At 39.0% G+C, this 26,296-nt stretch overlaps 2 protein-coding genes across 2 annotated transcripts; both read right to left on the bottom strand.

Annotated features, from left to right (window-relative positions):
• Nucleotides 1-1,168: 1,168 nt before the first annotated feature.
• Nucleotides 1,169-12,723, bottom strand: pip4k2ca (phosphatidylinositol-5-phosphate 4-kinase, type II, gamma a). The gene is made up of 10 exons (XM_079181646.1): nucleotides 12,347-12,723; nucleotides 10,894-10,991; nucleotides 10,579-10,675; nucleotides 10,278-10,427; nucleotides 5,892-6,038; nucleotides 5,317-5,355; nucleotides 5,102-5,215; nucleotides 4,117-4,381; nucleotides 3,424-3,527; nucleotides 1,169-3,263 (listed from the first exon to the last, which is right to left on the bottom strand). Exons 1-10 carry the CDS (start codon nucleotides 12,503-12,505, stop codon nucleotides 3,183-3,185), a joined length of 1,254 nt encoding a protein of 417 aa, XP_079037772.1. The 5' UTR covers nucleotides 12,506-12,723; the 3' UTR covers nucleotides 1,169-3,182.
• An 11,151-nt stretch (nucleotides 12,724-23,874) lies between these two features.
• Nucleotides 23,875-25,865, bottom strand: LOC306708101 (thyrotropin-releasing hormone receptor; the record flags this gene model as incomplete). Its single annotated transcript, XM_079175812.1, has 2 exons — nucleotides 23,875-24,273; nucleotides 25,095-25,865. 2 exons carry the CDS (start codon nucleotides 25,863-25,865, stop codon nucleotides 23,875-23,877), a joined length of 1,170 nt encoding a protein of 389 aa, XP_079031938.1.
• Between the last annotated feature and the right edge of the window lie 431 nt (nucleotides 25,866-26,296).

Genomic DNA, 26,296 nt, shown 5'->3' with positions numbered 1-26,296 from the left:
ACATAGCGGAGAACAATGCCAGGAAGCTGAGGGGGCACGGTGAGTGACGGGCAGAGGCGGTGTGAAGCCCGGGGCACATCGCTGAGGAAGGGGCTCTTTAACCTCGACACACACACGCATCCTCATTATTTCAACATTAGAATCTTTAAAAGAGAGCTGCAGTTTGGCTTCCCTTCAGCCTGTGCAGGTGATGACAGAGCTTGTTTAATTGAGACAGTTTGCGGTTGAACTACAGTGGACAGCTTCCTCACGTCATCGTCTGAAAATTGTGTAAAGTGCAACCTTTTTGTGTCTTCTGGGAGCTGCTCAGTGGCATCATTTTATCAGAGCGTGAGCCCAGATGTGTCCTGACACGGAGGTCAGTGTCACACAGAGAAAAAGCAGAAACGTTTGTTGGCTGTGATTCACACCGATTAATCTGCTGCCCTGGACACTGTGTTCCAACTGCCACTCCGGATCGTCAGCAGTTTGTAGCTCGCTGACCTCTTCGACGACTGCCTCCTTCTGTCTAACTGCTCATCCTGCCTGAATCCTGTTGTTTAAATCAGTAAAACAAATCTGGTGAAACAAGTAGGAACCAGTCAGCAAATTCTGTCTCCTCTGATGAAACAGGAAGGAGCCAGTCAGCAAAAAGACATCTCCTGGAAAGAGCGAGACAGAAAAAAACACCCCAGACCCCCCACACTGTTATCATGACTTGATTAAAGCTATAATAACAAAAACCTACAGTTTAGCTGATACTCTGACCTGAAAAATACCCCATAGCTAGCAGTAAACTACCTCCGACAGAATGTTTTACTGTAGGTACAAAGGTCTACAGCTCTGCAAGCAGCACTGTGAGGCTTTGAGCTGAACGTCATGCTGATGTTTCACAGGTATTAAGGGATAACCAAAGTGACTTCAGTACATCCTGAGGGGAACATGAATTTGTGTACCAAATGTTATGTCATTTAGAGGTAGAAGTCAGAAGATCACTTCTGTAGTAGAAGTCAGAAGATCACCAAAGTCAGCAGGAGTCATCGTCTGGGGACCATAAATCTTTGTAAAGAATTTCATTAATCTCTAAATGTTGGACGACAGCAAGATCAGCAAAATACATCCGTTTATAGACGGGGAGAATCATCACACAAACTTGTTCCAAAAAAAATAACAAGACAAACACTTTTCAGAAATTCTTTGTAAAATATATTTTGGTCCAAAAGCGGATTTGCAAAAATACAACATGTGCAACCATCGAGTAGATGAGGCATCATACAGAGTGGACCGTAGCTACGCTGCCTGGCCAGAGTTTAGGAATGCTCGTCATGTCACTGAGTTACGGCTAACTGCAGAAGCTACTGAAATGTAGTGTTATTGTCAACAATGCTTTACAAGGTACCCTGCTTATCACTAAATCTGAAATGTCAGCACAATACACAGACGGTAGATCCTAGTTCTATTGCTATATTTGTCTTTATCTTATCACAATGATTCACATAGCACATTGGCCATTTTAATGCACAAAACGCTACATCAGTCTGTCCAGAATAATGATGTGTGGGCTCATTCTCAGGAAGTGTTGCGATAAAAGACCCACACATGAAGGTATTTCATTAATTAAAAAGGCAGGACTGATCCTAAAGTCACTTCATTAATGCAGGCCCAGCTCTGTGTCACACGCTCTCTTTACAGGCTCTGAGAGCTAAAAGATGAACCGGTTTACAGGCTGAACTATTTGATGTGCTCTCCATTCAAATACCACATTTATCATTTCAAGTGACGAGGTTGTTCTTTGTGTTTCCTTCAAAATTTAGCAGAGACTTTGGTGGAAAATCCTATTTGATCCATTCAAATTGTGTTTAATTTATCTGTCCCAACAGAGTTGGTTTAATTGTTTGCAACATGCAAATCCTGCAACAGTAAAGCTTTGATCCCACACATTTGGCACTCTAAACATTCAAATGGCCTGCTTCAATAGATAAATAATATTTCTTAAGTGCAGAATCTAGACTACAATTATTGTTTTAATACATATTTCCATTTAAAGATTATTCTAGGATGTAAGGAATAGTTTAAAGTTTTGGGAGCTAGGTTTATTTGCTTTCTTACAGAGAGATGAGAGGATCGATAGCAATACAAGGCTACAGCCAGCAGCTGGTTAGCTTAGCATTAAGATTGGAAACAAGGTGATAGTTAGCCTGGCTCTGTTAAGATAACAAAATCTGCCAAACAGCTGCTCTAAAGATCACAAGTTAAAATGTTATCTCTCATTTGTTTAAGTTGTATAAAACCAATTACTCATAAACGTCATTTTACTACATCTGAACAGAGCGAGGCCAGCTGTTTAGCCCTGATTCCAGTCTGTATGCTAAGCTAACGGTCTCCTACAGCGTCACATTAAAAGGTGCCTTGTGGAGTTTTCCTGTAAACAAACAAAAGTAGGGCTGAGCGAAAAACTGGTGCTTTAAATATTTAAACTATTAGAGTTTTGATAAATAATCATCAGTAATGTGAATACAAGTGGACATTCATGCCATATTTTGAGATCCAAAATCTGAGACAATATCTAGTCTCATATCCCGAAATCAATTTAATATCTATATATTGCCAAGCCTTAAACACAAGTTATGTTTGAATTCACTTAAAAACATACCGTTTGTATCCTCTAATAAGCATGTTGGATACATTTCCCTCATAAATCTTTTTGAAAGCTGAGATTTGAATTCCACCATTGTTTACATCTATAGCAGTATTCTTCTTTGAAAACTCCACAGGGAACCTTTAACAGACACACATGAGAGATATTATTCTCCATAGTTAACTTTTGTCAAGAAAGGAAATAAGCACACCTCTCAAAATGTAAGTTTAGGTCATGGGCAATCAGAAGAAGGTGACAAAAAAGAGAAGTTGTGTTTGATCTTGCACTGATGTGGTCTAACACTGATCAACAGCAGTTTGTTTCCATGTACCCTAATGCTCCAGAGTTAATCCTTTAAAGACGGCTTAATATCTAGAAGAAATGCATCTTACGTCTTACAAATAAATAAATGCATCAGAAGTAGTACATTATGTTGCTACAATGTAAGTCGTCTCATCTCAGATCACCACATTTGAATGGTGATCTGCGTGTGCATACTATTTTTGGTCAACGGTAAAAATAGCTCTCAGTTGGAGCGACTTATGGCGGCGCTCACGGCCTCGTGTTACGCAAAGATGTTAAAGATGAAGTCGCGAAATCGTTTGGCATACTGCTCGGGGTGGACTGTGGAGATTTCAGCACCCGCCTGCAACACAGAAGAAGAAAAAAAAAAAAAAAGGTCAACAACATCCTCTGTATACATTGAACAATTCAAGATATGACGTGAGAGCGGACATCAGACGGTTGCCCTCCGTGCAGGTACCACTAACAGCAGACCTCTTTGCTTCCTCTCTTGTGCTACTCACCCCGTGTTTGACAGTTTTTGCTGCATGAGCGGCTTTCTTCTTGGTGTCGTACTGAGTAAGTACGTCTATCAGGCCCATGAAATAGACCTCCCTCTGAGGGGCTCCTGAGGGTAAAGAACAATCAGGGTTACTTTATTGGGCTTGTATCGACAGTATTGTGACACGTCTCAATAATCCTCACGATTAAAGCTCCCTGGTAAGAAATGTATATCAAAGCCTCTGAAACTATATCATTAGCATTTCTCAGAAGATCTGATGACAGTGGAGATATCATATCATATTACCCAGACACGTGTAGAAGACTTCAGAGGAACATTTAAGTAAAAATAGAGCACTGGTATTTAAACTGTAGTTTAAAGCTAGAGGGACAGACTGTTGAACGGCCGTTACATTCAAGCAATTGCTAAAAGCGTTCACACAATGCTGAATTAGCCGACCGCTGCCGGGAAAAGCGCTCTGTATTTCTCAGTATACAATCAGGCAGACGTCATCAGCACCTCAGCAGTGTTTGTGTCCTTCAGATTCTAATAATACCATTTATATTTACTCTCACTACTAGTGGGGAGAACGAAAGTTCCCCCTCTAGCTTGAAGTATAAGAATCAGTATCGGGAGAGAGAGAAAGACAGATCAGTGCATCGCTGCCTACAACAAGTTTCATTATTCTTATTTTGTGGCCTAAACAAGTGTTCACCTGGGCAGCTCCCGAGTGCGTACACGTCCACATAGGGGTCGAACTCTCCGGGCCCCAGAGGTTTGCAGCAGGACATGTAACCAGCGATTCCATCTGGAGAGGTGCCGTACGAGCCCACCGTAGCGCCCGGAGCCAGGCCGTTCTCTGCCTCTGGTTCTTCCTCGTTAGAAACCTCCTCGCCCTCCTCCTCATCCCGCTCAGCTCGACCCACATCATGGATCCCGAGCAGCAGGCTGTAGTCCATGATCTTCAGCCTCACTAGGAACTGGGGACAATCGGAGAGGGGACATTTATCAAGAAGCTTTTACAACAAGGTGTACAGAAAGCACTGTGATAATCCATTAATCTTTTTCGTAATTAGTAATTTGTTAAGCAAATATAACCACAATTCACAGCTTCCAACTCCTCAAATGTGCCTCAATGTGTCATTTTTTAGCTTGGGACTACAGGTCTAAATGTTTTTGACCAAATTGCTGATTTATTGATAATAAAAATGAGTTGCAGCCCTAGAGCTATCTCACAGATGGGAACCCGTATTGTTTATGTTAGGGGTGCAACTAACTGCTATTTTCATCTTCCCTTCATCGCCGATTGTCTTCTTGATTCAACAGTCAATCATTTGGTATTTAAAATGTCAGCAAATAGCAAAAAAGCAACTACAGACATGCAGTTGTTGGTGTTTTGTATGTTTTTTTGTGTTATGAAATATGCACATTTGAGAAGTTGGAACCGGGTACATTTCTGCATTAGAAAAAAAAAGGATTAAAAATGATCAAAATAGCTGCTGATTAACCTTCTATTATTCAAGTAATCATGTTATGTTCATTCCAACCCAATTATTTCAAAGCTAAATGTATCTTTAATTGTAAATGAACCCTCCTGCTGCCAAAATGGTATCACAGGAGTGGAGAGTCTCTAATGTGCCAATGCTGCCACTTTGTGGCAGAATGATGCAACAACAGTGAATCACATTTAACAGATCTACCTCCACATCTTTGTTGAGTTTCTCCATGAACTTCTCCTTCTGCTCATCCGTCACGTACACCTTCTGCATATTGTTCCTGAAGTCCATGTCCTTAAAGGTAGGGAGCTCTTTTCCCTTTAGGAATAAAACACATCTTTAGCAGAACTCATGGGATGAGACAGACAACGGGCCACATCAGGACATGAAACGGAGAGCAGGCGAGATGCGTCTTTTACCCTTTCTTTGTCACTTGCTTCACGAGCCACCAGAGAGCCCTGCAACAACAAATTCATATAAATAAAGAGGCAAGAGACTCTGTCTTAAAAATACAGATCTCCACCACTGATCACAGAAAAGAGAAAAACATTAGAAGAGAATGAAACCCTTTGATGCTGCTGCAGACATAACATATACTATATATAATATTATTCAGTGGCTTTTTATTTTCCACCTCATCTTATGCATTCTATCTATTCTATTTATTATTAATCTAATTTTATCAGATGCGTTTTATGTTTCCATTAATAAATGGCATTCTGTCCCTTTATGTTCATTCTAGTCTTCTTTCCTTCATTATAAAACACTTTGTGCTGCATTTCATGAAAGGTATGAAAGGTGCTACACAAATAAAGGTCATTATTATTACACAAAAACAAAACAGGAGTATGAAGTACTTCTGTTCTGAGAGCAATAAGGTGTGTGTTACTGTGCCTCTGAGGGCCGTGTTGGAGTAAACACATTTGTATGCAACTTGCTCACTGCTTTGTGAACCAGTGAGGAGAAGTGGGATTGTTGTGAAGTTCCTCCTCACCTTCAGGTCGTACTTCCTGTGAACGAGCAGTCTGTGGCTGAACATGTTCCTCATGACGATCAGGTAGGTCTCCTCGCTGTCCACGCTCACACGGTACATACCCAGGAACTGAGGCAGCAGGGTGCCGCCATGACACTTCACTATGTGCTGCAGAGAGGAAGCTACGGTGAATTTGCATGGCAGGTGCAGAGAGTGGAATACTGTCGTCAAGGGCAGCCTCAATGTTTCACATACAAATAGTAAAATACGGTACAAAGACAGATTCACAGATGAAGGTAAATACATGGACATTTAAAAGGTCACTTTGAACGCAACGCTATTACTGAGCGTATCAAGGTTAGACTTCAAACTGAGCTCAGTCAGTTAAAATAGACACTCACTTCAGACTGACCTCATTCAGAGTCCCCTGAAACACACTGGGCAATATGTTTAGAGACGTCACTCTACAGAACAACCTTTTCTTTTGTGTATTATATTTTTTAAGGCGCCTCTACCGGTAGAAAAACACTCAGCACCACAGCGAGCTGGGTTCAATCCCCTCATAATTACCCAGGAGCCCCAGTGAAAACAGAAATCAGAAATCATGCGTTTGTCACCACATCAGCAACTTGCGACTGTGCCTGCAGTGTATAAATGTGTAAATAAATGTATAAATGGTAGCCCCTGCCATCAGTGTATGAATGGGTGAATGACATGTAGTGTTAAAGCGCTTTGAGTGGTTGGAAGACTAGAAAAGTACAAGACCACTCTCCAGAAACCGGGTGTCTGACAAAAACGGTTGAATGCCATTTAGGACACGTGTCATATGGACAAAATGCCAAAAAAATTATATTCAAATAGTTTGCACCTATGTGTTGTTGTTTTGAACGAATATTTGAACGCCAGTTTTGGCCAATTTTGACAGCCCTAATATGAAAAGAATATATAATACAACATAAGATGAATTTGTCTAAAATGGTCAATATTTTGCCAAATCACTGATACCAAGGAAGCCGTCCCTTTAAGACAACTTCATGACAATATTCTATGTACAGGAACCACTGCGATGAAGTGACTTCAGGAGGATGTTCTCTGTCATTAATATCAATATAAAATTACATACCGTTTCACATCTTGGATTACACTAAAACATCAACTAAACAACGCTATGAATTATTTATGTTGAAAGTTGGTTTTGCAGTAGAATAGCCCTATAGCTTTAATTGTTTGAAAAGCTGCTGGTCCAAATCCCCACACCTGCCAGAAACCACAAAACCTGATCCTCAACATTCTGCAAACATAACAGCCATATAACGCCTGAATGCCAAAACTACAACAGTGATAGAGCTTTCTGCAGCAAAGCCACCATGACTGGCCCAAATGTTTCAGTACAGTGTCTCAATGTCCAGTTATTTTACAGCTGAAAAACAAAACCTCTAAATAATTCAGTATTTCACTGAATATGAAAAAGTTGTTCAGCATGCCGAACATGTAACCCTGACACTAAACAACAAGAAAACCAATGCAAAACACTGCAATCTGCAAAACTGTCATGATGAATGAGGGGAATTGTGCAATGCCAACGCAGGAGCTCTGATAACAATGACTTCATTCAGGGCCAAGTGAATAAAAAAAACACTGAAACAGAGCTTCTCCTCATCTCTCTCCCACTTCTATGTAGGCTGCATATTCCAATAAGAGCTCAAAGCAGCCAAAGGTTTACTCGGTAGCATGTTTAGCCTGAAGTGAGACCCGGTTCTGAAGTATCCACACGACTCGGCCACACAAGCATGAACACGGATAACAGGCCGGGCAGCAAAGAGAAAATAGAGGTTAAAGTATGTCACGTCACGCTTTCTCTTTAACAAAACTGCTATTGACACATAGACGTGTTGACACGGAGACCTTTGCATATCTTCAATAAACCAACACTCAAATAACAGTGTTTGTTCTCTTCGCACTGCAGCGCTGTAACCTTGATGATGAGGCGTTTCGTGTTTGTAGTCTCATTCAGCGGTCAGGTTCAGTTTGAATGAGGCACCGTAAAGCGAAATTTAGGGTCTTGCTCAAGGACATCCTCAGAATATATTGCCGTCTTCCTACTAACTGCACCACATTGCTGCTCCCGCCAAGACGTATAAATCTAGAATAGTCATATATTGTGGTATCGACTTTACCTCACCTATGAGACAGAAAAAAGAAAATAAATCTACCAGGGAAGTGCTGATTTTAGAAACTTGTTTTTAGCTACAAAAAGGTCCGAACGAAGGTTGAAGAGAATATTCTGTCAGTAGGATGTGAAGCTTTATCCACAGACAGGAGGGGAATGATCTCGGCTCAGTGTGTGTGATGTAGGGTTGGGAATCTTCAGATTCAGAGGGCTACGATGCAATTATAAAACGATTATTGTTTCATTTGGATGCGTCAAAACTTTTGATTTCGTTACATGATTTTTCTCAGTGACTTTCGGCTATTTTTAAAAACACAGCATATCTGTAATGATTCATAATAAAAAATAAATATCACGAATTCAATATTAGAAACGTATAGAACAGATGTGTAAACTGCAGGGTTACATTTCCCAATGTTGCCAAAAAAAAAAACAAGAAATTAAATAAAATTGTGCCTGTAGCAGCATTCTGTTCAAAAGCTAAATGTTGTGAATCACTTGATTTAAAAGCTGCCCTTATTCACAAATAAATAACAGAGACTTCTCTTCAATTAAATGTTATAGGCACTAAGCATCCTGTACCAGATCTCAAACATAAATAACACTTTCTCTGGATCATGTGGTGTAGGGTGTTGCTGCCATCCTCAGTGATTTCATGACTTTAGCATTGGTTTTGCTGTAGCGTGAGAGTATCGCTGTGTCTGTAAAACGTTGAGATGGAATGTTGTATCTCGGTTCCAAAGGTTGCAACATAGCCGAAAGCCTTTGCTCTCACTGACTGAGTAGGGGCACAAATCCGTGGCAAAAAAAAGTGGCAATCTACTTTGTGATTCGCTTTCCCATGTTGGGCGGAAGAAGAAGACGCAAAATGCTTCCATATGTTATCTTTTAAGCCAGGAGGTGCCGGTCAGATTGTATCCATATTCGGCTGCTGAAGCTCAGTCGCCCTCACCAAAACTCAAGAGTATTTATCATCGTTTAGGACGTAAACAAGATGCACATGTTTTACATCTGTTGCGTTCAGAGGAAGCCATGAGGAGCAGACAGCCCGGTGTCACAGAGCCGTTACAATCGATCAAAATGTTGAGAATTTAGTTTTAAATTTCCATCGAGACAAAACCTTTCAAGAGAGAATCAAGCTGCATCCAAGTATCGATTTTTCTCCTCCACCCCTAGTGTGATGTTAGCATGTCTGGAGCTCGACAGGCAAACCGCTAATGAACGACTGAGGGGAAGATTAAATGAACAAAATGCAGACGGCGAGAAGGGATTCAGATTCAAGATGATCATCGAGAGGTTCAGTTATAGAGTTTCACAGCAGCAACAATTATGACTTACACAAAATGTCATGTCACCCAGCTCCTTGACAGATCTGGGTCCAGCTTTGAATAAAGCTCCATTGTTGCCCAAAGACTATTTAAAAACACATCACTGAGCCACACTCTTGCACTGGGTGACATGTTCCTTCAATACCATGAACACACACACAGTTTATTCTGACTCAAACTCACATCCTGCCGCACTAGAGGGCCAAATGTGGATTAATCCACCGCTGAAAATAGTCACCAACAAATGCCGTATTTCCTCGTCTTTGAGGAGCATTTGCTAAAAATCAACAACACTCAGCTGTTTGCGGAACTTCCTTTAACAATGAAACTCGGGCTGAGCTAAAAATATAAACTCGAGGACGATTCATAGATTGTTTTCCCTTTCAAAAAGCAGGAAAACTAAGACATGATTGAGATATCATATTTAAAGAACAAGACCTGAGCCACAGCTGTCATTGTTATGCATACTCAAAAACATACAGTCGGTTACACCATATCAGTTTACATCATTTTCAGCAAACAGAGCAGAACACTCCTGCTGTTTGTGTTTCATGACATCAGCAGACAGCTGGCTAGTTAGCGTTAGCTCCCCAGCAGGACGAGACAGAAAGCAGAATCCGCAGACTTTTCAGCTGACTCCCCTCGAGGCTTCATCTCTCGTGATCAGATAACACCTCATCAACAAATCAGTGTTCAGAAACCTCTCAGTTTGCCCTTCTTGTCGGCGTTTTGCCCCAAATCTATATGAAATTATACATTTGTGACAAGATTTTACAGGTCTTCAGACATGGCAAGGAAGTCTCAAAGTATTGAGAGGTGCACTAACACACTAACATTTTCAAGAGATTTATTGACAGAAAGAAAACTATAGAATATCGCCAGACTTTTCCTTTAGTCATCAGACCTTACCTGGTGATACTCAGACAGGATGCTGTGCATGTCTGCAACATCCTCGCTGGAGATTTGCTTGATGACCAGCGTCCGGTCGTAGGAGTTGAGGAGCAGACCCTCTCCCTGGTCCTCTACACTCCTCACCGGGGGGCTGCGGGTCAACGACACCTGGACCGCACGAAGCAGACAACTAAGATTAGAGATTATCTACCTATTAGATTAAATCTGAATTATTTTAAAGACATTTTCTAGATACAGACAAAATTGACACCACATACATTCCAAAAGAATATAGAGTGTGTATCAGTTCATCACATACCTGATAGTCCAGATCCTCAATACCAAACCGTTCCCTTAGATTTCGGAAGACCTGAGGACAGTACTCTTTGAACTTGAAATGTCCCGGAAGATTTTCTCTGCAAAAGTAGAAGAAGCAGGCTGAAGACACAAACCTTTCACATGCCCGTTACAAATACTTAATACTAATTCTTCAGTCCAACACAGACTTCAGGACTTTGTTATCCGTTTATGATCTTCTGTTCTGAAGTTTGGGGCAACGAGAGACAAGACAGTGTCTGTTATTGACATTTCAGCCAAACCTGCTTCAGTCTGACAACTTATCTCTGTGTCTTACTTGTTAAAGAGGTGGTTGTTGACTTTGATCTTAGTGTTAGCTTTAAAGTCATCAGGCAGCAGCATGACAGGAACAGGCACCTGGTTGAGATCATTGATCTGAAAGAAAGAAGGGAAATGCAAAAAATGTGCGAGCCCACGTTAGTGTCTAAAATGGGGCTGCAACAAACATTTATTTTCATCAAGTAATCTGCAACTATTTTGCGAATTGATTAATCGTAAACATATATTTTCTCTTTTCTCTGTTTTATTTGATCGTAAAATGAATATGTAGCGGTTTTGAACTGTAGACGAGACAAATGGCGCAACAAGATGTCACATTGGGACCTTCAAACAGGTGTTTTTTTGTTGTTAAAAAATATTTAGTTGCAGCCCTACTCTGACAATGACTTTCTCAATATGCCCAACTCATAGCTTGGTCTCCCAAACAGAAACATTTCCATCACAACTTCCTTGTGTCCGAGGTATCAAATGTCTTGTTTAGTCCAACAGTTCCAAAACTAAAAGATATTTCACTTTCTATGATGTCAGAAAAAGAAAAAGTTCTCAAAATTGATACATATTCAATTATACAAGTTATTATAATTTTCAGCAAATCAACTACAGATCTTGTAGTTGGCTACAAAAAGAACAGTGGTTTAAAGTTACATAACATTACACTTGTTCAGTGGGGGAAGAAGTTCTCACATCTAAGTAAAAATACCAATATCACAGTTTAAATATGCTCCGTTACAAGTAAAATTCGATATTCATAAATATACTTAAAAAAGGTAAAATTAATCAATTACTCATTTCAGAATACTACAAATAATATCGCTAGATTATAGTTATTGTTGCAGCTGGTAAAGGTGGAGCACATTTCAACTACTTTATATACTGCTGGGAAGCTCAATCCTTAACAATACACTGTAATGTAATTTAATATTTAATTAATGTTTGTATTAATGTGAATCTATAAACTAACAGGTAGCTAATGATGTCAAATAGATGTAGGAGAATAAAAAGTATAATATTGGCGTCCACATGTAGAAGAGACAAAATATAAATACTCAAGTAAGTTAGTTCAAAATTGTACTTAAGTAAAGCACTTGAGTAAACTTATCTAGTAAGTTAATGCTAGATTCCACCACTGCACCTACTATAAGGTTACTGCATTCCTTCAGATTCAATACAAAGCTAAGACATTAGTACTCATGAATTACTTTTAGCAGAGTCCCTTACTTAGTTGTAACAACTGTTACCAAAGTACATAGCATTTTATTAGCATTTATTAGCATTTTAATAGGTGTTAAGAACAACAGTGTAACAGGTGTGTAGGTGAGACAAAGTCAGACTCTGACAGGTCACACATTTTAGTGTAACACTACCACCTTGCTAACGCTAACTGCTACCTAAGCTAAGCTACATTTACATGACACACACATTAGCATTCACTTAGCTTCAGACCGACTCACCGAGTGATTGACACCCCACATGAAGACGCTCAGGACGGGGTCGCTGGCTCGAAACACTTTCACCTTCTGCTGCACGAAATGTTTCTTTTTTGTTTTGGTCTTCGGAGCCAACACCACCATCGGGCTGGAAGTGGCCCCTGAGTTACCGAGGGCAGCCATGAGCACAGCCGGGCTCTGCTCGTCTCTTTGGTGACACTTCTTCCTGAAGGCTACTACTGAGCTAATGTTAGCTAACGTCTCTCTCACACGCTACCAATGTGCACCTGTCTCGAGCTCCGGTTCTGTTACTATGACGCAGTTTTTTTAACGTTGACTTTAACGTTTAAACCTGCGTGATGACTCATTACTCAACTTTATTAATGCGTGACTACATACTTCCGAATCACCGCTGACAGTCCACCACCGCCCCCTCGAGCCCACCCATGTTATTATCAACCACGTGGTGACTTTGTGATTGACAGGTGGCAGGGACCATTAAAATCGATACTAGTGCGTCATGTGACCACAAATGGGCGGGCGGAACAGAATTTAATGGTGCGTTGATGTTAAGGTGGACGGTCGGAGTTATTAGTTATCTAGTTAACTCTAAACACTTCGTAAATTACTCAGTACTTATGATGTACACAGGTAAATACCACCGTGCGAAGTACTCTGTTACGAGTAAATATCCTGCATTCAAGATCGTACTAGTTAAAAGTATTATCAGCTAAATATACTCAAGGTAAATATCAGAATAATATATCACTGGGTTATAATTGTTGTTACATTAATGTGTAAGACAACTTTATATATACACACACATATATATATATATATATATATATATATATATATATATATATACATACACACACACAGTAACTGCAGAGCTTATCTGAAAACTAATTTAGCATGCAAACAGCGTGGGAACTGTCAGAAAAGAAAGCAGATATTTTATTGTGTTGGAAACACAGTTTGGCACAGAACACACAAAAACTCAAAAGTACAACTCAAGACAGCATGTTCAGAGTAAATCCAAAACCTCGAATCCAGCACAGATCTAAACCAGGTAGACTATCAAGGAAGGCAAACTTAACCAGGGAAATGGGAAGCAGTTGAGCTCGTGGGAGAAGCAGGTCAGGTGGTAAAACTGATAGGAAAGGGGTTAGAAGCTGGGCCTGAATGGAAAAGACAGTTTGAGACATGGAAAAACATGCATGATGAAGTAATGAATGAGTGAATGATGCTGAGGGATTCACGATAGTATTGTATTCAGGTACAGATTATGAGTGGAATTTTCTGGATTAAATTGAGCATCAGAGATTTGAACACCTGCTGTTAAAATTGTGCCTTCTTGAATACTTTATTTAACTGCAACATCTTCCTAAAAATGACACCAAAACGTTCAATATTTGTCCAACTTTAAAACATTCACATATACACCCACAACATTAATTCCTATTGGAGCGAGAATATTGATGAAAGGCCCCACAGGTGTTATCACTTATCTATCTTGATTAGAGCTCCTCTCAGGACTATGTAATGTGCTTTCATTGTGCTTTACTGACTTTGCAGTTTTTTTGTACCTGCTTGTGTTGGAGCAGAGGTTTAATCAGCCAGAATAATTGATAACACCTGTGTGGCTGTGACCGCGAGGGGCCTTTAAACTCATTCAGTTAAGGTGACTCCATCATTATCTTTACTGTATCCCCTTGAAAACTCCCACAATGGCACAAACAAGCAGTGCACATTTGCATGAACACTTCGTTCAGCCAACAGTCCGGTGATTCAATGCTCCGTAGAACGGTGACGCAAAATTACAATGATTTATGAGTATACGAAATCTTAATGTACAGCTCATAATGTACACTATAGAGTGTAGTGAATAAGTAAACTTTTGTTTCCAGCCATCAAGAGCTACATTTTTATTGCAGCTTGAATTGTGGGACACAACTGCTCATCAGCACCTCACTCACTTTAGTGTGAATGTTTTTTAATCTCATTTTCAGTATGAACACACTGCACACTTAGTGGAATGTGACACTTGGTGAGTTTATTCAAGTATTGGAATAGCATTTCCTCCATGTAATACTCTGAATATATTCATGGTAAGCATCATAAAGCCTCACCGTGCTGTGTATATATATGACTCTTGAGCTAATGCTCTTCATCACAAATCCAATCATCAAGGCTTGAATCCTAAAGGGAGTCTCCTCATCTCAATACCACATACAGTACGATGGGAAAATATAGACTTGAGGCAATATCATTTGCTGATGTATTGATTTTTCTCCCACCCTGCTAAACCTTTAATGTACAGTCCTATAGAACCACAGGGTTATCAGCGTCAGAGACCGCCTTCAATAAGAGAGGTTGCTATGAGACGGGCTGAGCTTTCATCCTGTGCTGTATACTAAAGTGGTGGAGAAGATGTGTGCAGCTGTATATGTGCCTCATACATGGACTGGATGAGCCTTTGTATGTGTTTGTGCAAACCTCCTTGGAGTTTGTTCACTTCCAGAATATTTCAGCCCATTCATGAGGGTGTCGTAAAAGCAGTCCGCATGAGCTTTGCTCTTTGACTGTGTTCATTTATTTTGGATGAAAGATTTTACGAATGATATACATTCAATCTACAGTTTACAGGAACCATTGAGACATTATGTCATTGCTTTTAACATTAGTTTTAACTGGAACATTAACTCTCATCCTACCAAGTGGGGTATACTCTTTTTATTCATAAATGTGGATGTAAATCATAAAAACGTGGGTCATTATAAAACACATGTGAATGAATGCTTCAGTAGATGTGCAACGCTTTCATCACGGCAAACATTGTGATATTGATTAGTGGTTATCAGTGTACTTTGAAATTTTACTTGTTTGGCTTTCAGTCAATATTACGGTCTGAGATGTTACATTAAGATTCATCAATAATATAGAGTGTGCAGAAAACGCAGACTGTGTGATTTATAAAATAAACCTTTATAAGAACTTTATTAATTAAAACAGGCCGAGATGGTAAGAAAAGGGAGGTATATGTTCTGCATATCTTTCTACAATTATATCTAATTGCATTTAAGATTGTATGTATATCGTATATGTCACTGCTGCGTAAGGCAATGCAGAAGAATATGAAAGTGCTCCTTGAATAATCTTTTATGCGACCAATAGATTGATAATCTTGCAGCAGTGCTCATGCATACTTCCTCTGTGTTACGTAGAAGCCTGATTCTCCATATCTCTAACTGATAGTGTCACCGTCACTGTGTAAAAGCTGTGTATTTAACTATGTAGTGTGTCTATGTGTATTGTAAAGAACTACACTCACTGTTAAACACCTGCACTATATATTCTATTAAAACATTTGGGAATGCTTCATATGTGTATATATATATATATAGATGCATTTTAAACAAACTAGTCATGGAAAAAAAAGGCTACAAGTCTGAGGCAACAACACCTAACACTAAATGAAAATTCAGTTCTTCATTTGATAGGTTCGACTCTATGTTATAAATAGGCAGATAATAGATTTATATATTTCTTTATTTCCTGCAGAACATAAGACACTGTGTCTTCTCAGCACACGCTGGTAGATGACAGAAATTTGGGGAGAGACATCTAAGTCATCCGACTTATTCCAATTTATTTTATTTTCCTCCATGTATTCTCGCTGCTGGGAGCAATAAAACCTCGCTTTAATGGTTCTTAAGCCATTCAGTTCAAAAACACATTTTATGTACAGACGTGAAACAGTCAGTCGTGATCAATAAGTTCTGCTCTGCAATCAAAAATGTCATAAAGAGTCCCACACAAGAATCGATCAACCGTATGTTTTCATAGTCCAGGGAGCATCAATACTGTGCTGTAGATGCATATTTTCGATAGGGGGGGGGGGGCGGTTAAATGCTTTGCTACATCAATAATTTTCGATGAGGAAAGTGACACATTGCTTCCATTAAAATTCATTTCAGCTCAATAGATAAACAACACAATAAAATAAGAATCCCTTTGCTGCAGAAAAGAATATGAAATACAAAGAGTCTTATGTTAGCGTGTTACCAAGCTAACATTTGCTAATTAGCAATAAACACATATACAGCTGAGGTTGATGGGAACGTCATCAGCTTTACAGGTTTGTCTTCATAAAGTTTTGATCAAATTAAAATTTCAACCTGATAATGGTGCTAAATGGAAAGTTCAGGGAATGTTAATCCTGTGGAACATGAACGTGTGAACCAGATTTCATCAAACATCCAAAAGTTGTTGAGAAGTTTCACTCAAACTCGATTTATCGCTTGGGGGGCCATACATATGTGTACAAAGTTTACAAAGTTTGTTGAATTATTTCAGTCTGGACCAAAGTGGAGGATTGAAAGACCAACATTCATCCCTAGAGCCGCTAGCGTGGCTAAAAATAAATCAAATAACTCCTCCAACCATTTCTCACAAAATACTTTGCAGCTTTTACGGATGTCTCATCTTTTAAAAAGCACAACTCTCCTTTGATCTCCTGAAGCAGACAATAGAAATATATATATATGTCTGATGAAAGGACTACAAGCTGGTTATGCTTCTCACAAGAGGAATATAATTATTCTAGACAGCTCCATTTCACCGGCTTTGTCAACCTCATTGCAGCTCAGTGTCCCTGCAGTTATAAGATCTCTGCTGATATTATTAATCCCCCGCCCATCCCCCCCATCATCCTCTGCTGAGAACACATGTATGGCTCTGCTCAAAAGCTTTTTACCTGCAGACTATAGCAGGAGACTGTCTGTATGAATACGAGTTTAGTTTATCTGTCTTAAATATAAATATATTTCCAAGTGCATCTCACTCCTGATTGAGTGTTTAAAATAGACATCTGAACAAAGAAATATCACAGCTGTCCTCTTTCAGCAGAGAAGTTTGATCTGTAATCAATGAAACTCATCCTGCTCCAGATATGATCACACATCATGCCAAGTTTGCATGGTCTGAGTAGTTTATGGTGTTGCAGTAGTGGAATGTAACTCAGTACAATAACTCAAGTATACTCCCATGCTTCTCAGCCTTTTCCTGTACTTCAACAACATTTTTAAACTGCGAATAAAGTGCGAAACACAATATTTCCTTCTGTGTGTTTTGATACTTTTTGTTTAAATGTTGTCATGGGCCTAAATGATTTACTTGTTATTTCAGGTCTCTGGATTCTGGCAGTAGGATGACATTTTCCCGACAGACTGAAGTTCATATCCCAAACCTACTGGACATAGATACTTGATAGCAGGCATCCAGTTCTAACATTTAAACCATCGCCACCAAGCACTGCATGCAGTGTGAGAATTGAGCCACCAGAGGCCACCAGGAATTCAACACCTTCCTCCTGCACAGAGATTCAGTATAATAACAGAGAGAGACGCTTATTCATTTGAACCCTGACTGACATGTGTTAGAAATGAAAGCATCATTATTTTTTGTAGAAACAGTGTGCAAGAAAGAGAATACATATTTGTGTGATGTGATGTTTTTCTTGCTTATAATATAAAACAATAGCTATTAACATACATGTAATGGAATGAGACAATAGTCTCAATATAGTATTCTTTTATTCTTATATTCTTCTTTTAATAGGCCATTTTTATCAGCAGAAGAAGAAGAAAGCACATTTACTAATAACATTAATGGCTTTGTTCTATCCATGTGTCCCAGTAATATTAATTTGTATTTATGCTTTATATTTCAGGTTTGACATGTCAAAAATATACAGCTTTCACAGCTGTCAAATCTTAACTTAACATCAATTATTGAGCTGTGAAAACTTGATAACATCTTTGTCTTTTCAGAATTGACCTATTCAACGACATTACTTATGCAGAGCACAACCAGTCAGACGATCAGAGGTACAATAAGAGGAGATTGTATCATTGACATTTGAAGAAACGGACATCACTGCAATTCACTTCTGGTGTGACTTATAATATTGGATATTTGGAGTTGTATTTTGGTTGCCATCTTGTTGTCCATCTTTGTCCTTCCATTCTCTGCATGTGTTTTTTGTTCAGTATAGGTATATAGTATATGGTGGATGTGTGCCGTACTATTTCTTTTGCATATTTACTATGTTGTCTGCATTAATCATAGACTATAAGAGATGTTTTCAGGGTGCCTTTTTAACATCTGGCCAGGAACCGCAGCTGAAAATGAACAGTCTAGGATAACTGTGAGTATTTTACACGTCTTTTCAAATACACTAATAAAATAAAAATGAATATTTGTGTCACTTGTGTCCAACTTCAACCTCAGCCAGAGTTAGTGACAACACCTGTGTGGGTGCAGGGCCTTTAAATAATGCTTGTAGGTTAAAAGTGACATAAAAAAATAAATAATGAAGTAACCCCTTTTCCCTCAAAATGAAAAATGAAATTCACAAAGGAAACTGATCAGCTCAGCATATTCAATGGTTTTGTTGCCACAGCTCTACTTGGTCTGGTATGACCAACAACTTTTGACTGCTAATGTTCGGCAATATTAGCAATAAGTCAATAAGTACTTAAATGACATATAATGCCTGCACAACAATGCTATGCAAATTACAATAACTAACTGTAAATATGTTTTATGGTTGGTTTATTAGGCATGTTGTTGTATTTAACTGTAAAAATGACAGCAAAGGCTAAAAGTGTATACAATAATTTAACAAGTGGTCCATAACGACTGCGGCTTACTTGCGATTGCTCATCATATACAGAAGCAGAAACATATTTTGTCTCAGATTTATCTTGGGATCTCAGAAAGGGTGAGAACCACACTGTAAATATATCATGTCACTACCGACCAATAACTGACAAGATATTATGCTGCAGTATATACTTGTAAACATTTAGCTATAGTCGCAGCTTTTGAATCCAAAGCAGTTGTCATGTCTTTATTGTAATTTTTTCCAGTTATGTATTTTATGAATAAAATGTCATTAATTGTCAAATGCTTTTAACATGTTTTGTTAAGTCTCCTGGAGCTCTTTACAAGGAAAAATGCAACCTAAAAACCCACAATGTTTCATGAGGCCAGGCTCACTGCAGCTTTTCACCCTTTTCACTCAGTATTCACTATTCACTATTCACAAGGATTGTGTAAATTAGGCATATTCAACAGATTAACACTTACTTTTATGTTAACTTTTGCATTGTGAGTACTGGAAAGATATTAGATGTTCTAAAAAAAACACCTCTTGCCTCCCGGCTTTGTCTCTTAACACAGTCTGCTCTCTGCATTATGTAGAGATTCATTCAAACATGAGAGGATTAATGGACAAGAAATAATAAAGTCTCTTAACACAGCGTAATGGTTTTCCTGAAACAACTCAAACACTCTGGCTGCCCTTTGATTATTTGTGCTAATTTTAGACAAGAACTCTTGCAGTGAATAAATTATTCATTCTCACAGACCAACAGCGCCTTTTGTTCTTTATTATCAAAACGAATATCAAACTATATATTGTACTATCTGTTACTCATCATATGATTTATTCAAGATCTTTAAATACAGCTCAGTGTGATATAGCTGCTTTATGGAGTTAATCTGTGATACACTTTCAACAGTATTTAGTTAATTTCTCAAACACAGATATCTAAATTATCTTTTTATTTCCTCAGATTGCGTTTGAAGATAGTTTAGAATAAGTTATCAAAGACAAAGATGTAGCCAAAGATTAAAAAAGGTTGTTGGAACAATTTCCTCACAAGTGTGTTTGATTTAAAAAGTAAAAGTAACAAAACCACACGATAAAATAAGTAAAAGTACTCATTAGGTGGCAGGCTGGCCCACTTTCAGAATTAATATATACCAATATTGACTATATCTTAATTTAACAGTGCTGATAGGACGATTTTGATAAGTTACCTTTGGACAGCAGGTTTTCCAGTCCTCTTGCAAAGCTATAAGCTAACCAGCTGCTGGATGTAGCTTCATATTTCACAGACAAATAAACAGAGTGGTATCGATCTACTCGTCTAACTTTCGAGAATAAATCAAATATTCCTTCTATTCCTCTAAAGAAATTCACTGTTTTGGTCAGAAATAACTGTTGGGGTTTCTGTGTTTCTTTCAGTGACATTAACGAGGTCAATAATGTGGTGAAGTGAGTGGGCACAATGTCTATTGTATGAGTGAAAAGGAGAGGAATTAAGAATCCTTATTATACCGAAAAATACTTATACTATTGTTAATGCAAGCTTTGGGGAATATAAGCATAAAAAGTCCATGATTATCACTCTGAACTGTTTGTGAATTATTGAATCATTTCATTGTCATATAAAGGGGAACACTGCTAGACGTCATCTTGCTGGATATTTACTGCAGAAGACTGAATAAATTTGCGGTCTGACAAGTCCCTGTTCAGAATTACTAAGCAGCGCATGCTGTCAAACAAGACGACTAAATGAGCTGGCATGCCATTAATAGTCAAAGTAGTTTCTCTGCTGTGTCTCCACAGAAAGTGGTTTGCATTATCACATATTTAGTGTCTGTCTAGACTTTTAAGTTTCGGCTTCATTCAAATTTGACGCACCAGGCAAAGGAAGGTGTTGAGACTTCAACTGTCTGAAAAAGTTTAATTTCCAAGAGTTGAAGAAAGTTTTCTGATGGAATCTTGTACAAAATGAAGGACTGACAAAGTAAAGAATAATAATCCGCATGCGCAATCAGTCCTTCAGTCGAGGCAATGGGTATTCTTATATCTGACATAAAATCAAACACAACAAGAACCCCCTAAAAATAAGAAATACATTATTGATACATGTTGTCACATCTAGCTGAAAAGAAACAAATATAAATGGCTGCTGGAGCCACTAGCAGCATTTTTGCTGTAGGTCTTTGTATTTCTGCTTTTGTGGCATCTCTTTCATCACAAAAAACTCCTTATATAGAATTAATCAGCACCATTCAGACTGCACAATGTCCAGAGGGACTTAAATGCTTTGCTCTGGATGTGACAAGAGAACGTGGCTACCTCATTAGAAAACTCCTACAGGGTTGATTATTGACAGGAACACCCTATAAGTACCCAACCTGCTGTGAAGCTGCATTTAGTTCAAACAAAACCATCTTTCTTTCTTATACATGTGTTTTGCCAATAATTGTTATTTGTATGTTATTTACACGCTACGGTTTATGCTTTTTATAGTTTAGAGCTGCAACAGGAAACTGGGAAAAGTAAACAAAGGTGTGATATGTTCAAACAAACGATAAGATACAGGCAAATTAATGCAAATCAAAAACAAAAGAATTAGAAGTGCGTCCTTGAAATGATCCATCTGTTATCCTCTATTCAGGGCTGTACTCATGCTGAATGACAACATGTGCTAGAGCTACAGTGCAATTCAGTTTATGTAAATCTCCATTCTCTAAAGGAAATACTAGATGAACAACGTTTATATTTATTTTAATTCGACACACAAAACGCTCATGAATAAAAATAATGTATACATTTTTTAAGGTTTTTAAAATTATTTGTTAATCCACGTAAAACTACAAAGCTTTTTAAATAAACACAAGATCAAACATGTACAATATACAGAATAGATAATATATATTGAACAGATGGTGAAGAGTTGGCTGTGTTGAGATGCACAGGCATGCAGCGATGATGAAAACAACAGCAATAAGACGACAGACACAGCCAACTTGTTAGCAACAATTAACGTCAAAATATTTTCCCATAATGCACTTGCTGTCAGATGTGTTGCATGTCAAAAAGACGATTTCAAGACAACTTTTTTTTCATCCTTTGGCTTGGCCCGATAGGAGCTATGGGAGCTTTCATGGGTATTACCTCCTCCCAGTTTGTCAGAATGTAAATCTAATGATACAAACCTTTCACACAAAGTTCCTTTGGAATAATCTCAGTGGATGGGCTGAGGGATTGTCGTTATTTCAGGGGGTTTTGGATTGTAGTCTAAGAAGATCCAGTGATATTTTCAAGGATTAGAAGAGAAGTTTAGTTGGTATATGCAGAAAAACATTATTGCAACTAACTGAGACTCAACAGACTAAATACTAAAGGACCTGCACATCCACACAGGTGTTTTGAATTACTCTGGCTAATTAGACCTTTAATGAAATTAGGGGGGCTGTTCTGGGAATTTCACAATGTCACCAAACTTGATTTATAAAGGGTCCTCTACATCCCTCCACAGTCAGAATTAAATACCCAAATAATGATAATGATTAAAAGAAAGATAACAGTGTAAATGCTCCAGCACTTACTTTACTCCTTCTGATGCAAATTTACAGAAATGGACAACAGGAAGGCACAATTGTTTTTGTGTTTTTGTTTTGGTTCAAGGTTTTCTGTTGCAATTGCATTTCTATAAATCATCTTTGAATCTTGAATCCTTGAACAAAGCTAACATGAGTAAAGGACATGCCAATCAAGCTCAGTCTGTAGACATCACACAGGTATGAAAGGAGGTCTAATCAGGTAACACCTGTGTAGATGGAGCGCTGCGTAAAGGCTTTAGCTACTTAGCCTCGCTTAAAAACCATGTCAGCCTACAGCTGTCTATAGCGGCTGGATAGCTATTCTGTTGATTTATGATCATGAATGAATAAATAAGACTTAAAGTTGCAAGCCGCTAGCTACTCTGTGAAGCTGTACTTAGGAACAGCGATACTTTGAGTTAAATGCTAACGTTAGGAAGCTAAGGTGCTCACAATGACAATGCTAACATGCCGATGTTTAGCAGGCATAAAGTGTACAATGTTCACTGTCTTAGTTTAGCATGTTAGCATCCTACCATTTAGTAGTTGGTGCTTAACACAAAGAACATCTGAGGTTGGTGTGTGTGTGTAGTCCAGAGTAGAGAAGACATTGACTCCAAACCACAAAAATTAACCTCGTGGTGGAGGAAAAATCACATTACCAGGGTCACCAAAGTCAGTACGATTTATCATCTGTGAATCATGAATATCAGTTCAAAATGTCATCACAATCCATCGAACAGTTATTAGATGAATGAATAAATAAGTATTAATAAAAGGGGAAAATCTAGACTGTTCATCAGTGCTGTTGAAGATTGTGGTATATTTGAGGACAATCCAGCCTGAGAGTGTAACCATGAAAAGCACAAGTGCACTTGTTATCAAGAGACACATGCTGATTCTTTGATTAGGTTAGTGTTGCACATAAGTACCGGTACTACTCAAAAGTCTGGATATTGTTTCGAGGCAAAATTCAAAATATGCATCCACAGCATCAGTTTTACCTGTCACATTTTTTATGTTCACTAAAATGGTAAGTACAGTATTTCCAAAAATTTGAAAGAACCACACATTTTTGTGTAACTGCAACAGATATTATGATGTACATTATGTGGCACTAGGCAGCGTGAAGTACACTAAAGCCTGCTTTCACATACTGTGTTCAACACAGTTACAATACTGATGCAAAAGTACCACAACTACTACACCACAAAGTAGACGAATATATACAGATCTCAGAGGCAGTAAATATTTTTTCTAACAGATGGAAATAACAGCAATCTTAAACAATAAATAGAAACTCATTAAGAAATGCTGAAAGTGCTCGCGTCATCATCCGTTTCGATGCCCCTCCTTTTGGTTTGGCCGCTCACCTCCTCCTGCTCTGTGACCTGCTCATTGCTCTCATGGGATGAATCCTTTATCACGCTGTAATACATCGGCACATTGTACTCTGTCGCCTTCCCCTTGTGTCGCCAGCTGCACTTGCAGAGCTTTTTGAACGCGACACGAAACTTCTGAGACATGAGGTTGTAAATGATGGGGTTGATGGCACTGTTGGTGTAGATGCACATGCGACAGAAGAGCAGGAACCAGGTGTTGTGGTAAGGCGGGTCGATAAAGGAGTTGACCACCACCAGGGTTCGATAAGGCATCCAGAGCACGGCGAAGAGGACGACCACCACAGCCAGCATCTTTGTTATCTGTTGGTGCAGAGAAGGAGACAGAGGAGCGAGGAAACAAAGAACAATAGAGATGTAATTATGTGGCAGTAATGAGGAGGAGTAATTATTTTAACAAGCACGCTGGTATCATGTCAGTGTTTGAGAAGATGTTCTAATAACAAGAGTTTACAATGCTAGTGGCTCTGTTAGGTTGTACCCACAGACAGCTGCACTAAATGCTAACATCGGTATGCCAACAATGCTATGGGCCAGGTTATTCGGAAGGAAAAAGTTTTGATAGCTGTTTTTCGAACAACAGTGGAGGGTGGGGTAAAAAAGGCAGCTCTCATAGAGAATTAAGATGCATGATGTTTAGGAGGTATAATGTTTGCTTGATAATTCAAGGATGGAAATATGATTAGTTTTGCAAGTTATTGGTCATAAACCAAAGTATTGGATCTGATGATGGTGCTAGATAAGAAAGTCAGAGGATCACCAAGTTATTACAGTTCATCCTGGTCATGAACCAAATTGCAATCAATCTAATAGTTGTAGAGACATTTCGCTCAAAACCTCAAATGTCAACCTCCCGGTGGTGCTGGAGGACAAACAGGAGGTCACCAAAGTAGGATTCATCTTCTGAGAACCATGAACATCTGTACAAACCATCCAATTGTTATTTCGATGAAACCATAATAAAAAGTCATACATTTGAAGGAACAATTAAGATTTTGAGATTCCTGACCAACACTGTATTTTAGTAGCTAAAAAGACACTTAAACAGAATATGTTCATAAGACTTTAATATTTACTCATGAAGATAGATTATTGTCTAAACTGTGTATTAGCATTTACTGTACCTGTTTCCTTGCAGAGACCGCACCTCTGTTTGCCTTGTTAGTGCTGCGGGAGTGACCCTGGTGAACCGACCCTCCTCCGTCGTTCAGGTGCGAAGGCAGAGGGCTCATGAACAAAATCCTGGCGATGAGACCGTAAAGCACAGTGGCCACAACGAGGGGGATCACATAGAACAAAGTGAAGTCCAGGAAATAGATCGGCATGTAGAAGTTCCTGGAGACGCGGTAGCCACATGTGACGACCACTCCGTTGGTGTAGACGGTTTCATCTGTGTCCACTAAGAAGAACCACATAATGCAGTAGAGTGAGGTGAAGACCCAGACCGCAGCTATGATCCTCTTGGCCCGGGAAACGGTGCATATGAATTGTGCCTTCATGGAGTGACAAATAGCGATGTATCGCTCGATGGTGAAGGCTGTGATGGAGCAGGACGACACGTTGATGCCCAGGTACTGAAGATAAGTAATGCACAAGCATCCTGTGTACCCGTATATCCAGAAGGCTACAACATCCGAGATATTAGGCAGCCCTGCAGCCAAGAGCACAATGAGGTCTGCGACAGCCAGACTGACGAGGTAGCAGTTAGTCGGGGTCACCATGTGTTTAGTGCGCAGCACAACCAGCACCACCATGATGTTCCCGGCAATCCCAATTATACAGATGAGCATTGTCAAAAATATTGTTATGACCTGCACTTCAACAGGGTTCAGAGGTATTTCTGTCAGATTAACAACCTGAGTGACATCTTCAAAGATGGTTGTGTTGTTCTCCATTGTGTTCAAGTCCAACGTCCACAATTCAGTTGTTCTCCAGAGGGACAGAACAAGAATCCTGAAGGCAGAAACAGAGAGAAACAATGGGGACTGTATAAAATGATCGGGCTAAAAACGTTTTTAAAGCACGGCGCTCCGCTTCGTATTGTATTTCACCGCTACGCTTGACTTATAGGGGCACGAAAACTGCAACACCTTCCCTCCGATCTAATACAAACCGTAAAGCAGCTATAATCAATATTTTTACTGTAACAATCTAATGGGAAAATGTGACAAAGTGAAAGGGGTCGCTCGCACTGATAAACCTACAGAGAATTATCACCTGAATCTGCAGCTCCTCTCCACTTTACGGAGCTTTATAGTGAGTTTTGTGTCCGGCTGCAACTTTACTGTTTTTATTCATTCTCAAGGTTCTCACAATACATTTTCAG

Source organism: Pholis gunnellus (assembly GCF_910591455.1).
Source record: "Pholis gunnellus genome assembly, chromosome: 2".
Taxonomy (NCBI): Eukaryota; Metazoa; Chordata; class Actinopteri; order Perciformes; family Pholidae; genus Pholis; species Pholis gunnellus.
The sequence above is the reverse complement of the archived record's forward strand: the minus strand, read 5'-3'. Positions and strand labels throughout refer to the sequence as shown.